Raw genomic sequence first — 13,870 nt, forward strand, 5'->3', positions numbered from 1 at the left:
ACATGTGAGAAGACTTAAATAATAGAATATTCACAATGTTTTTTTATGGGGATGCAGTGATGTGAAAATATTTTTGAGACACAGATGTTTGCAGATTACTTCTTGCAAATTACTAAGAATGCTGTCACGTCTAAAGAGGGTTACACATTTTCTTTATAAAATGAATTATTCTAAATGTGTTGACCTTCATTTCTGATGACAAATGTCTTTCAGTGGTATGAAATTTACTAGTTACTTAAAAAATACTTTCTCTGTAATTTCAAGGGAGGAATATTATAACAATGCATGAGAATGTGGCTTTTGGAAATTTTTGTTATTTATGAAGTTTTTATTTTAATTCCAGGGTAGTTAACAAACAGTATTATATTGTTTCAGGCATACAATATAGTGATTCAACAATTCTATATATCACTCGGTGCTCATCACAAGTGCACTCCTTAATCCTCATCACCCATCCTGCCACCCACCTCCTCTCTCAGTTTGTTCTTTATAGTTAAGAGTCTGTTTCCTGGTTTCTCTCTCTCTCTCTCTCTGTCTCTCTCTTTTTTCCTTTTCTCATTTGTTTTATTTCTTAAATTCCACATAAGAATGAGATCATATGGTATCTGTCTTTCTCTAACTTATTTTGCTTAGCATTATACTCTCTAGTTCCATCCATGTCGCTGCAAATGACAAGCCTTCATTCTTTTTTAAGGTTGAATTTTATTCCATTGTATATATAAACCACATCTTTATCCATGCACCTCTCGATGGACACTTGGGCCACTTCCATAATCTGGCTATTGTAAATAGCGCTACTATAAACATAGGGGTGCATATATCCCTTTGAATTCATGTTTTTGTATTTTTTGGGTAAATACCCAGTAGTGTGATTACTGGATCATAGGGTAGTTCTATTTTTAATTTTTTTTGAGGAACCTCCATACTGTTTTCCACAGTGGCTGCACCAGCTTGCATTCCCACCAATAAGATTCCTTTTTCTCCACATCTTTGCCAACACTTATTGTTTCTTGTGTTTTTAATTTTATTCATTCTGATGGGTGGGAGGTGATATTTTGTAGGTTTTTTTTTTCTCACTGTAGTTTTGGTTTGCAATTCCCTGATGATGAGTGACATTGAGCGTCTTTTCATGTGTTTTTTGGCCATCTGGATGTCATCTCTGGAGAAATGTCTATTCGTGTCTTCTGCCTGTTTTTTAATTAGATTACTTGTTTTTCAGGTGTTGAGTTGTATCAGTTCTTTACATATTTTGGATACTAACCCTTTATAAGATCTGTCGTTTGCAAATATCTTCTCCCATTCCATAGGTTGCCTTTTAGTTTTATTGATTTTTTCCTTTGTGGTGCAGAAGCTTTTTATGTTAATGTAGTCCCAATGTTTATTTTTGCTTTTATTTCCCTTGCCTCAGGAAACACATCTAGAAAAATGTTGCTATGGAGGATGTCAGAGACATTACCACTTTTGCTATCTTCTCGAATTTTTATGGTTTCAGGTCTCACATTTAGGTCATTAATCCAATTTGAGTTTATTTTTGTGTATGGTGAAAGAAAGTGGTCCAGTTTCATTCTTTTGCATGTAGCTGTCCAGTTTTCCCAACATCATTTGTTGGAGAGACTGTCTTATTCCCATTGTATATTCATTTCTCCTTTGTTGAGATTGATCGACCATATAATTGTGGGTTTATTTCTGGGTTTTCTATTCTCTTCCATTGATATATGTGTCTATTTTTGTGCCAGCACCATACTATCTTGATCAATGCAGCTTTGTAATATAACTTGAAGTCTGGAATTGTGATGCCTCCAGGTTCGCTTTTCCTTTTCAAGATTGCTTTGGCTATTCAGGGTATTTTCTGGTTCCATACAAATATTAGGATTGTTTGTTCTAGTTCTGTGAAAAATGCTGTTGGTATTTTGCTAGGGATTACATTAAACATGTAGATTGCTTTGAGCAGTATAGACAGTTTAACAATATTTGTTCTTCCTGTCCAGGAGCATGGAATGTCTTCCCATTTCATTGTGTTGTCTTCAATTTCTTTCATAAATGTTTTACAGTTTTTAGAGCACAGGTTGTTCACCTCTTTGGTCAAGTTTATTCCTAGATATTTTATTATTTTTGATTCAATTGTAAATGAGATTGTTTTCTTAATTTCTCTTTCTGCTGCTTCACTGTTAGTATATAGGAATGCAACAGATTTCTGAAGAGAAAGTAACATTTTTGAAGAAAGTTGCACTCCGGAGACATGATTTTTCAAAAACATATTTGGAAATTTTTCTGTTTTTTTAAGTTTATTTGTTTATTTTGAGAGAGAGTGAGAGAGTGCGAGTGAGGAAGGGGCAGAGAGAGAGAGAGAGAGAGAGAGAGCAAGAGAGAATATCAAGTAGGCTCCATGCTGTCAGCTCAGAGCCTGATGAGGAGCTCGATCTCATAAACTGTGAGATCATGACTGAGCCAAAATCAAGAACTGGACGCTTAATTGATCGAACCATCCAGGTGCCCCCCAAATTTTCTGTTGTTAAGTGAATTTGTTGATGAAAACAATATGTGTACTACCTATAAAAACTCTCATATCTGCACTATTGAAATAGTTTTAGAAAGAAATTTCTAACTTGTTTACAAATCTTTCAATTAAAGATTTTAATAGTCTTAAGCTCTTTGGTTTGAGTTTACAAAATGATGCAATATCTGATTAGCTAGCAAGAATTGGCATCAGGAAAGATGGAAATGTACCAGCCAAATTCAAAGACAGCTTTTGTCAATTAGTGAAGGAGACTGAAAAATGGTATCATGATTTAGTAAGCATAGCCAATGATACATATCTTATATTTTTATTTTTGAGGTATCTTGTTCAGTTTTGACATCCAATTAAACTTAGTATTGAAATAAATTGGACTTAGGACAAGACTTTTGAGTCACTCTATCTCAAAGAATTGAGACTTTCAAAAATACATAAGCATATTTAATTATATTGTTTTTATTAACACTGCCATTAACAATAATATTTGTATCGTTAACAAACAGAACACAATTTTATTTTATTTCATCTTTATTTTAAAATTGTGTTTATTTTCATTCACTATTTTACCTTTATATAAATTGTCTTTATTCCTCATTTTGAATATATATCCACAATAATATGAATTATTATTATTAATAATAATCATTAATAACATACATCATTACATACTTTCATGTGTATCGTTAATAAAGAAATGCTATATATTTATAGTAAGCATGCAATTTTATTTATTTACTTTTATTGATTAAGGCATATAATGTAAAGTCAGTGCTAAACTTCTGCAGACACACTATTCACCTAGATCTTGGTGCTGATTTTCTGCAAAATCCCCCAGTTTATTAAAGGGGGCTATATTTAATATACAACCCAAAAAGTAGTGCACGGAAATGCATCTCAGGGCTGCTTTTACTTACTTCTGGCATCACTTCCCTAAAGAAAAAGAAATCCAATTTTGCTTTCTAAACTAAACCTTCAGCTTGGAGGCATGACACACTCAACCTGGGCAGGTTCCTAGGAATATACAGAGCAGAAAGTAAAGGCAATAAAGGAGAAGATAAAGGACTTTTATTTTTCTCACCCCATTGACCATCAGGAGCACGAGGCCGTTGTCAGCTGGCGTTCGAACTTCTATGTCAAAGCGAGTCACCTGACCGAACTTCCCTCTCCTTGTGATATCCCTCACCACGGCATAACTAGAGCCATCGAAGAAATAGCTGGCAGCCCGACTCTGAGTGAAGGCCAGTTTATCTCTGAAATAAAAACGCAAGGATCAGAGGAACACCACCATTTGTATTACGCTTTTCAGGTGTGGCCCTTTGAACCCGTTGTCATGACATTTTCCATGGACCTTACAGTATTTAAAAAGGTGGAATTTAAGACATAAAACAGATGAACATGGGCGGGGGGAGGAGGGCAGGGGAGAAAGAGAGAGGCAAGCCAGAAAAGAGACTCTTAACTATAGAGAACAAACTGAGCATTGCTGGAGGGGAGGTGGGCAGGGGGATGGGTTAAATGGGGCATGATAGGGATTAAGGAGGGCACTTCTTGTGATGAGTGCTCGATGTTGTATGTAAGTGATGAATCACTAAATTCTACACCTGAGACTGATATTACACTGTATGTTAACTGGAATTTAAGTAAAAAACCTGAAAAAAATAAATGAAGTCCCGACGTTTGCATGGGAGACATAGAGAAGTATTTATAGGTAAGTTAAATGAATCATTTTATTTTTTTTTATATTTTTAGCTTCAGGAGTAGAATTTAGTGATTCATCACTTACACGTAACACCCAGTGCTCATCACAAGTACCCTCCTTAATGCCCAACACCCATTTAGCCCATCCCCCCAGCCACTATCTTCCAGCAACCCTCAATTTGTTCTCTATAGTTAAGAGTCTGTTTTCTGGTTTGCCTCCCTTTCCGTTTTTCGCTTATTTTATTTTTCTTTCCATTCCCCTATGCTCACCTGTTTTATTTCTTTCTTTTTTAAGTTTATTTATTTTGAGAGAGAGAGAGAGAGAGAGAGAAAGAGAGTGTGTGAGTGGGGGAGGGGCAGAGAGAGGAAGAGAGCCTATCAGTGCAGAGCCTGATGCAGGGCTCAGTCTCATGAACCCTGAGATCATGACCTGAGCCTAAATCACGAGTTGGATGCTTAATCCACTGAGCCACCCAGGTGCTCCTCATTTTGCTTAGTATAATATACTCTAGCTCCATCCACTTTGTGGCAAATGTTAAGATCTCATTCTTTTTTATGGCTGGATCATATTCCATTATATACACATCTATAGATGAATATATATCACATCTTTATCCTACATGTATTGTTTTACATGGATTTCTTTTCCACCCTATGTGCTAAGACAACAGAAGTTACTAGTGAAACTCCAGTCTCTGGAATCCTAAATCAAAGCTGCAAACAAGTTGTTTAAGACTTTTCATAATTGCACATGCTCCTCGGTGGTAGGGAAGAACTGAAATGATTTTTGCAGGCACGACTATTACGCAGTTTCAAAACTAGTTTCCCCAAAGAAAACATTGAGAACCTGGATATTGTTCCATGTTTGTCTCACTTGCTGCCCTCATGTGGCCATCAAAGGCTTTAGTACACTTAACACTTTCTTACCTGGCACAGGGCACTGACTTGGAGGGATCCATGTTATAGATGCGCTTGAAGTTGTACAAGCTGATCACATCATTATTCAAAGTGGCCAATTCCAGGCAGCCAACGAAGCCAGGCAGGTTTAAGCTTGCAGGGAGCTGTGCAAGACAAAGCAAATCAACTACCCTGTGATCATATGTCACGCAGACGATACAGAACAGGTAATGAAACAGCAGGTCAAGGGGAACAACCCATTGATAAAATATCTTTCCATACCTGTGTCTACTCTGTGCCAATAACTTAGATAAATAGTGATTTTCCAGTTGTGCATATCTTTTTTATTTTTTTCATTTTAATTTTTTTAATGTTTATTCATTTTTGAGAGACAGAGAGAGACAGAGAGTGAGCGGGGGAGGGACAGAGAGAGAGGGAGACACGGAATCTGAAGCAGGCTCCAGGCTCTGAGATGTCAGCACAGAGCCTGACAAGGGGTTCGAACCCACGAACCGTGAGATCATGACCTAAGCTGAAGTTGGACGCTCAACTGACTGAGCCACCCAGGCACCCCTCAGCTGTGCATATCTTAACAGAGAGGATGGGATTTGCTGAGTATATACTACGTATCTGTCACACACTGAGCAGTGAATTCATGACCAAAATCAATTCTTACAGCAGCTCTGTGAGGTAGATATTCCTGTTCTGATACAAACAGAAGGAAAGTAATTCTTGGAGATGTTCAGTAATGTGTCTATAACTAGTATGTCGTAGCCCTGGAATTGAAATCCTACATCAACTCCCTATCTGGCTGGGCCTTTGATTTTTCTTCCCTTCACCAGATCTCATATCTCCCGCCCCCCTAGTTCCGTCCCTTCCCTCATCTCAAGCATTTTATTTCATGTCTATATTAGTTGAGATAACTGAGTTGAACCTGTGATCTGTGAACCTGAAGGCTAGGTACAAATCCACAAGGTACACACACTCTGTAGTAGTGGGTGGGGGTAATATTAATCATATACGCCTGTTATCAGAATGAAATGAATGTTAGCTATCTATAGTTTAAAAGGATTTGACGCTATGAAAATATGGGTAGTAGAGACCAGATTTATATAACAGATTTTTAGATCAGAATTTTACCACCCATTGAGCTAAGTTCTTTCTTAAAATATCAAGACTTCCAGGTGGGGGGATGGGCTAGACGGATGATGGGTATTAAGGAGGGCACTTGCTGGGAGGAGCACTGGGTGTTACACGTAAGGGATGAATCACTGACTTCTACTCCTGAGACTAATATTACACTATATGTTAACTAGAATTTAAACAAAAACTTGAAACATCAAAAAAAAAAAAAGTATCAAGATTTCCAGCCTACCCCCACTTTATGAATTTTTAAAAACAATCATTATAGATTGTTAATAACTCCAAATATAGCTGGATAGCTTACCTTGAAGTTTGGAGGCACTCCACCAACATAAAACACGGTGTCCTCGGGGTCCAGATCCAGCAAGGAGTCATCTCCTGCAAATTCTCCCTTTTTAATAAACTTTTCCTCTGCAGTGCTACTTAGACTTGGGACTGTTAAAAACACCTTTCCATGTTTTCCTACCCTGTAAAAGAATTTCACATTTTATTAGCCAGATCGTTTGTAGAAAATATGTTTTTTTGAATATCAAAATGCTAATGTTCCCTCATCGCAGAATTGGTGATTTGATTTTGTCACATGCATATGCATTTACAGAATGTCAACAACCAATAGAAAGAGGAAAAAAGACAAAAACTTCTAATATTGATTGCTATTTAGAAACAATGACTATTTTTTCCCTAATCTTTTGTTTTCCACACACGTTGTGTTCGTGCACGTTCGATAGATTTCTTAATGAAATTTGCATGTAAGCCCTGGGCTGTGGCTTCACTTTACCTTTCAATCTTGACAATGCTGAAGTAAGCAGGCCAGGAACTGACGGGTTTGGAGTCCAGGGGAATCTCCACATCCTTAGTTCCCAAATTGTAAATGTACACCAGGTTATCATTTTTGATTGCAAGACCCATGTATTCTTTTTTGGCCTGCAACATCAAGAAGTCACGTAAATAAAATTCGTATGAAGGAATATCATATCTTGTTTTCATTTCTTTAAGGGACAGTCGGCAGTTCAAATGCTTGGCTGTATACAAGGCAAGTCTGGCCTGAGTTATTATAAGGTTGCTGCTAGATTGGCCCGTGCCTCTTCCTTTCCAGCCTCCTGTGGCTACATGAGTCTGCTGCCCCCCTGTGTTTGTCCGAGGGCATCCTGGACAGGCAAGCAGGCAACTGCAGGCCTGTGGACATTTGATGCCTTCCGGGAGTGTGCTAATCGTGTCTGGTTAACCCAGGGACAAAACGCAGCCTGCCAATACCTATTGCTGTGCATCTTCGAGCAGGTGCAGCATCAAACACGGCAGGCCTCTGTGTTGGGAAAGTCTTTGAAATGCTACGTTCAGTTAGCAGTGTGGAGCTGGTAACGACGCAGCCCCCGAAATATCCCACAGAGGGAAGGAATTCCTTGTCTTTAAATCACTACTCGAGTCTTGGCATTAGAGTGAGCTCTACTTTGTGAGTGAATGGGAATTCAATTTGTTTGCATAGGTAGTTTTGGTTTGAAGGCAAGAGAAGACCACCTATCTTTCCTTTTAACTGTGTTCTCTCTTTTAAGACGTCGTGCTCTTACGTGTTTGCTTCCAAGGTACAGGATAAACCGGTCTGCAGCCCCCGCTAGTTCTGGCTGCTTCATGGGAGGAGGCTTCATGTACAGGCTCAGGGACGTGAAGGTCTTTAAGTCATCCATACTGGTTTTGGGGTGTACCTCCACTGCTGACTGGCCATCGAACATCATGGAGACTTGGATCTGGAGTTACACAATTATTCTGTTAAAAACACCCCGCAGAAATAGGTATAGCTCTCTCTCATGGTTCCCAACAGGCTTCCCTCAGCTCCTATGGGCTCTCTGAGCCCTACTCCCCTCCTGGCCCTTGTTCCCTTATGTCCTCACCTTGTGGGAGAAAGGAGTTGAGGCAGATTATAATATAGTTGTTTAAATTTAAAGTGGGGTGAAGGGAAGGGAGCCAAAGAAAGTGACAAAGCAGATCCAAGGCGAGAATAAATACGACTTCCACAATGAACTACATACTTGGTTGGGGTGAACTAAAGAGCTTGATGGGATACCTGGTCAGTTTATGCTGTTCGCAAGGCCCATAAAATTAACAATTAGTTGATCAGGAGAAGTATAATTAATCTTGGGTACCAACATGGCTAAGACTTTCTCCTCAGGGGCTTCATAAGAGGAGCATACTTGATCACATCTGGACAGTTGGGAGGGGTCTACACCCAGATTTGAAGTCTCTCTCTCTTTTTTTTTTTTAATTTTTTTTAACGTTTATTTATTTTTGAGACAGAGAGAGAGCATGAACAGGGGAGGGTCAGAGAGAGAGGGAGACACAGAATCTGAAACAGGCTCCAGGCTCTGAGCAGTCAGCACAGAGCCTGATGCGGGGCTCGAACTCACGGATCGCGAGATTGCGACCTGAGCCGAAGTCGGACGCTTAACCGACTGAGCCGCCCAGGTGCCCCCAGATTTGAAGTCTTAAATGGGATCTTGAAACCTGGCTCTGCCACTTACTAGCTATGTAATCACAAGCAAGTCACTTAACCTGCAGTCTCTTCAACTGTAAAGTGAGGACAAAAGTTTTGCTGAATGAAATAAGATAATATCTCTAAAGTACTTTGAGCTCCCGGCTCTATCATTATCATTCCTGTAATGATGAGTTCGTTAAGATATTTCTTATAATGATCCTCAGAAAGGCATCACAACAAAGCATAATTCAGTAGATGAAATCTACGGAGAGGCCCAATAGGAAAAGCTGAACTGGTTCAGGGTGATTTTCTGAGTATTCAGAAGTGGATGGACTTTTTATAACCATGTCATACAAATATTTCTGAATAATTAGATGTATTTATATCCATTATTTAATATTGATTTGGTTAATACTGATGTTCAATAAGTTCAAGATGATATTCCCAAGTGCTTACAGTACAGCTGTCCTATGTTGCTAGTTGAATACAAATCAATCATCTTGATAAACAGTTTATGGGATTAAAATTTTTTTTTGTAAAAATTGAGTCTGAGAAGGAAATACGTCTGCACAGAAATTGTCTCACTTTGAAGAGCCAACTGGGCTCCCCAAGGCATTGCCAAGCCTCTTTAGAAAATGGTTTTAGGTGATTAAGGCCCCCAACTTCTTCCCCATTTACACAAAATTTCCAGAAAGCCATCACAGAAACCTAGCTTTGGAAATGCCATTTCTTCACCGTCACCTTTTCTTCAAAGGTTCTCCAAGGAACCTAAAAATGGCGATTTGTGGGGTGGGACCAATTATCATATATCATTCAAAAGTTGGCTATATTGACCAATACTAATCTCCTCTATTACAAAATAGTTGATTTCCAGTACTTCTTTCTGTGAGCACTTAGGGGCCAATGGTCTGATCAGGCCAATTCGCAATTGAGAAAATAAAACCATATAATTTGGCTGTAAAAATGATGCTGGTCTATACATTAATAAAACACAAATGAGAAAGAGGGCCAAAAAAAAAAAGCCCTGCTTGCCACACTGAAAATGCTGACGGCCGTGTCAGGGCATGTGCCTTCCACCACCAGCTCTAATTAGGATGCTGCCTCTTTGCCTCTGTGCAAGCATCTCGGGGCAGGGTCTTCGTTGCGATTGTCCAGTTTATGTGGTCTGTGATTCCCCAGGGAAGCCTGTGGGGGGAGGTCAGTAAAGGCTTCATATCATCAGTGTTGTACCTGAGAATTCCTTGAAGAGGTAGATGGGCAAGATATTTCTATACAGTGATTGCACTAAGACAGCTGTTAAAATAATTAATAATAGTAACAATAATACATTGAGTCTTCTATTGGGGTTGGTTTCACTCGATTTCTTTTGCTCTATGAGCTTTGTTGACTAGTTAACTCTGTGGCCCTTAATCTTTTATTATTATTATTATTATTTTTACATTTATTTATTTTTGAGACAGAGAGGGACAGAGCATGAACGGGGGAGGGTCAGAGAGAGAGGGAGACACAGAATCTGAAACAGGCTCCAGGCTCTGAGCTGTCAGCACAGAGCCCGATGCAGGGCTCGAACTCACGGACCGTGAGATCATGACCTGAGCTGAAGTCGGTCGCCCAACCGACTGAGCCACCCAGGCGCCCCTGTGGCCCTTAATCTTGGCTACACATAAGAATCACTGGGAAGTTTTTGAAAAATACAGGTGCTGAGCCCATCCTCTAGAGAGCCTGATGCATTGCTCTGAGGTTGGGACCAGGAATTGGTTTAGGTTTTTAAAGCTCCTCATGCAATTCAAATGAACAGATCCAGATGCAGCTTAGAACTACTGAGCTGGGCAATACAGTAGGAAGTTTCTGGGCTCTGGAAGCTGCCTCGAGACTGGCAGTTCAGTTTCATGTTCTCACTATCCCCGACTGACTGACAAAGATGCCTTTCACTGTTACCTTGCTGGCGACGCTTCTGGTCTGAGCAATAAGCTCCCGGATCCTCTGGATGCTGGCAGAGACGTTGCTTGCAGGCCGCTTCTGTTCTACGGTGCGAAGCTGATCCAGGAGCTGAGGGACAACCTCTGTCAAATTTCTTACTGCAGTTAATAAAAATTAACCACTTGAGGAAATAGCTCAACTATATCAACCAATGTTAACGATATTTAAGGTATCAGGTGAAGAGACAACAAACACATGGTTACTTCTGTTAGAACTATAAGAAATTATTTGCAATCCTGCAAAACGAATAGTTAAGCCCAACGCATAAGCGATTACTACTTTGTGGCATTTATAACACATATCGTTCTAAAAATTATATGGAAAGTAAGCTGACTTATAACTTACATATCTAATTTTTTTTTAATGCTTATTTAGTTTTGGGAGAGACAGAGTGTGAGCGGGGGAGGGACAGAGAGAAAGGGAGACAGAATCTGAAGCAGGCTCCAGGCTGTGAGCAAGCTGTCAGCACAGAGCTGAACGCGGGGCTGTAACTCACAAACTGCGAGATCATGACCTGAGCCGAAGTCGGACGCTTAACCGACTGAGCCACCCGGGCGCCCCTATAACGTACATTTCTAAAGGGCAGGATCCATGACAAATCTACAGGTGTTCCTTTCACTATACAGCACGCTATACAGCACAGGTTCTGCTTGTATTTCTTTTTCTTTTTTTAAGTTCACTTATTTATTTGAGAGAGAGTGTGTGTGCACCTGAGCAGGGGAGGGGTAGAGAGAGAGGGAGAAAGAGAATCCCAAGCAGGTTCTGCGCTACCAGCCCGAGCCCAGCGCAGGGGTTGGACCCATGAACTCTGAGATCAAGAGTCGGACACTTAACTGACTGAGCCACCCAGGCGCCCCTCTGCTTGCATTTCTAATTGAACTGATACAACAGGTCACAAGGAATGCTGGGCACAAGGAGGTGGAAGAGGCTATCCCCCAGGATTCCTGTTCACACATCACACTGCCGTTTGCACTGGTCCAAGAGGAAGTGGAGCTAGATGGAAGGAACAATCAAGCACCCAGAAAAGTGGCAGTCGTGCCAAGGTGAGGGTGGGCAAGATTATTCTATATAGTGATTTCACTAAAACAGCGGTTAAAATAATTAATCATCAATAATAATAATAATAATAATAATGATAAATTGAGTCTTCCAAGTCTATGGGCCCAGAAAAGGGATGGTACAAGGACATCACACTAACTGTGTAGGTTATTTATTTATTTATTTTTTAAGGAATGACACACACATCGAAAAGAGAACAAATTATATGCATACAGCTTGATGAGAGAAGCCTAAAACACAACTTTCCCTAAGGTTGCATGAACTCGACCAGTGGTTCTCAGTGTGTGCTCCCCAGACCAGCAGCATCGGCGTCATCAAGGAACTTGTTAGAAATGTAAATTCTTGGGCTCCAACGCAAATCTGCTGAATCAGAAACCCTGGGAGTGAGGACCAGGTGATTCTGAAGCATATGAAGGTTTGAGAACCACTGTACTAGAGAATGAACATCTTTTGGGTGTTTGCCAGCTAAGAGCAGGGCCATGGTTATTGAGCATTAAGAGCTGGAAAAGAGTAAGCTTTTTACTAGAACCAAACTAAATTCAGATTCAGGAGAATATGTCAGTGAGGACCAAGGATGTTTCTTTTCTCTATTTAGGAAGTAAGGTGCTTCTCTATCATATTAAGTAAATAATATATCATATTATCAATATGATAATAATTAATCAATTAATCAATAATTAATATGATATCAATTAACATCTTTATCATATTAAGTAAAATAATAGCAATTTACTTATGTTATCGTATTGATTAATACAGAGGTAAATATTTGTTGTTTGGATTACTGACTACAATAGCCATTTTATGGTATAATAGTCTTTAAAAATTACAGATAATAAAGTATATTTATTGTAGTACATTAAATTTTGATTATGGAAATGTATGTAAAACAGGGTTTCCCTGTCCTCAATTTTGTCAGAGAAAGGGGGTCACCTTTTATTAGAGTCTTTATTTTTTTTATTTAAAAAAAAATTTTTTTTTTTAATGTTTTATTTATTTTTGAGACAGGGAGAGACAGAGCATGAACAGGGGAGGGTCAGAGAGAGGGAGACACAGAATCGGAAACAGGCTCCAGGCTCTGAGCTGTCAGCACAGAGCCCGACGCGGGGCTCGAACTCACGGACCGCGAGATCATGACCTGAGCCAAAGTCGGCCGCTTAACTGACTGAGCCACCCAGGCGCCCCATATTAGAGTCTTTATAAGGTCTCTTATACTGTGGTATGCTCTTTCATTTACTTTGCTTTGAACCACAAGATGCTGTTTGAGGAAAACACGGAGGCCTGAAACAATTTCAATTAATGCTAGTTCTGGATTACTGGAATCATGGATTGGACTGAAGAAGGAGGAAAAAAACTTAACACAGATTTAGTAAATATTCCTTTGGCCCTATCTTTATAAATGCAAATGTTGGATGTCATGTAGGCAAATCTTTTAGCGATCAAGTTCTAAAAGTAATTAAGTGAGTGGTTACATGGAGAAATTACTCCATGTACTTAAAAGATATATACTTAAAAGATGAACATAAGAGTTATCTTCCTGTTATGGGAATGGATATTTGTGACCCGGAATAAAATTTCTAGTGACAGGCGGCTCATATGTGGATTAGTAAAGTTGTTTCTTAACTCAGATGGAAGTGAAGGTATTATGTTCTGCAAAGCCATGCTGGGGAACCGAAAGTTCTGGTCATTGACAAAGACATTGATATTTAAGAGGCAGAAGACAGAATAAATGTAGTAATATGTGATTTTAATCTATGTGTAACTAAACAAATTAGGGAGATATCAGAATATTTCATTATCATTGCTATAAATCTGTATTCAAGCTGGCTAACAGATGGTTCTTCTTAATGTTTATTTATTAAAAAAATTTTTTTAACGTTTATTCATTTTTGAGAGACAGAGAGAGACAGTGCATGAGTGGGGAAGGGGCAGCGAGAGGGAGACACAGAATCTGAAGCAGGCTCCAGGCTCTGAGCTGTCAGCACAGAGCCCAATGCAGGGCTCGAACTCATGAACTGCGAGATCATGACCTGAGCTGAAGTCAGATGCTCAACCGACTGAGCCACCCGGGCGCCCCTATGTTTATTTTTGAGAGAGAGGGGGAGAGAGAGATA

General features: G+C 39.5%; 1 protein-coding gene across 2 annotated transcripts in view; it reads right to left on the reverse strand.

Annotated features, from left to right (window-relative positions):
• LAMA4 (laminin subunit alpha 4) overlaps window positions 1–13,870 on the reverse strand; it is a 143,569-nt gene that overhangs the window by 27,539 nt on the left and 102,160 nt on the right. For both annotated transcript variants that reach the window (XM_042987018.1, XM_042987017.1), the window contains exons 18-23: window positions 10,656–10,795; window positions 7,816–7,992; window positions 7,029–7,174; window positions 6,555–6,717; window positions 5,138–5,271; window positions 3,594–3,765 (exon numbers count right to left, since the gene is read on the reverse strand). In XM_042987018.1, the coding sequence (XP_042842952.1) occupies window positions 3,594–3,765; window positions 5,138–5,271; window positions 6,555–6,717; window positions 7,029–7,174; window positions 7,816–7,992; window positions 10,656–10,795 (932 nt within the window). The remainder of the gene's footprint in view (window positions 1–3,593; window positions 3,766–5,137; window positions 5,272–6,554; window positions 6,718–7,028; window positions 7,175–7,815; window positions 7,993–10,655; window positions 10,796–13,870) is intronic.

Source organism: Panthera tigris, chromosome B2, assembly GCF_018350195.1.
Source record: "Panthera tigris isolate Pti1 chromosome B2, P.tigris_Pti1_mat1.1, whole genome shotgun sequence".
In the NCBI taxonomy this organism is placed as follows: Eukaryota; Metazoa; Chordata; class Mammalia; order Carnivora; family Felidae; genus Panthera; species Panthera tigris.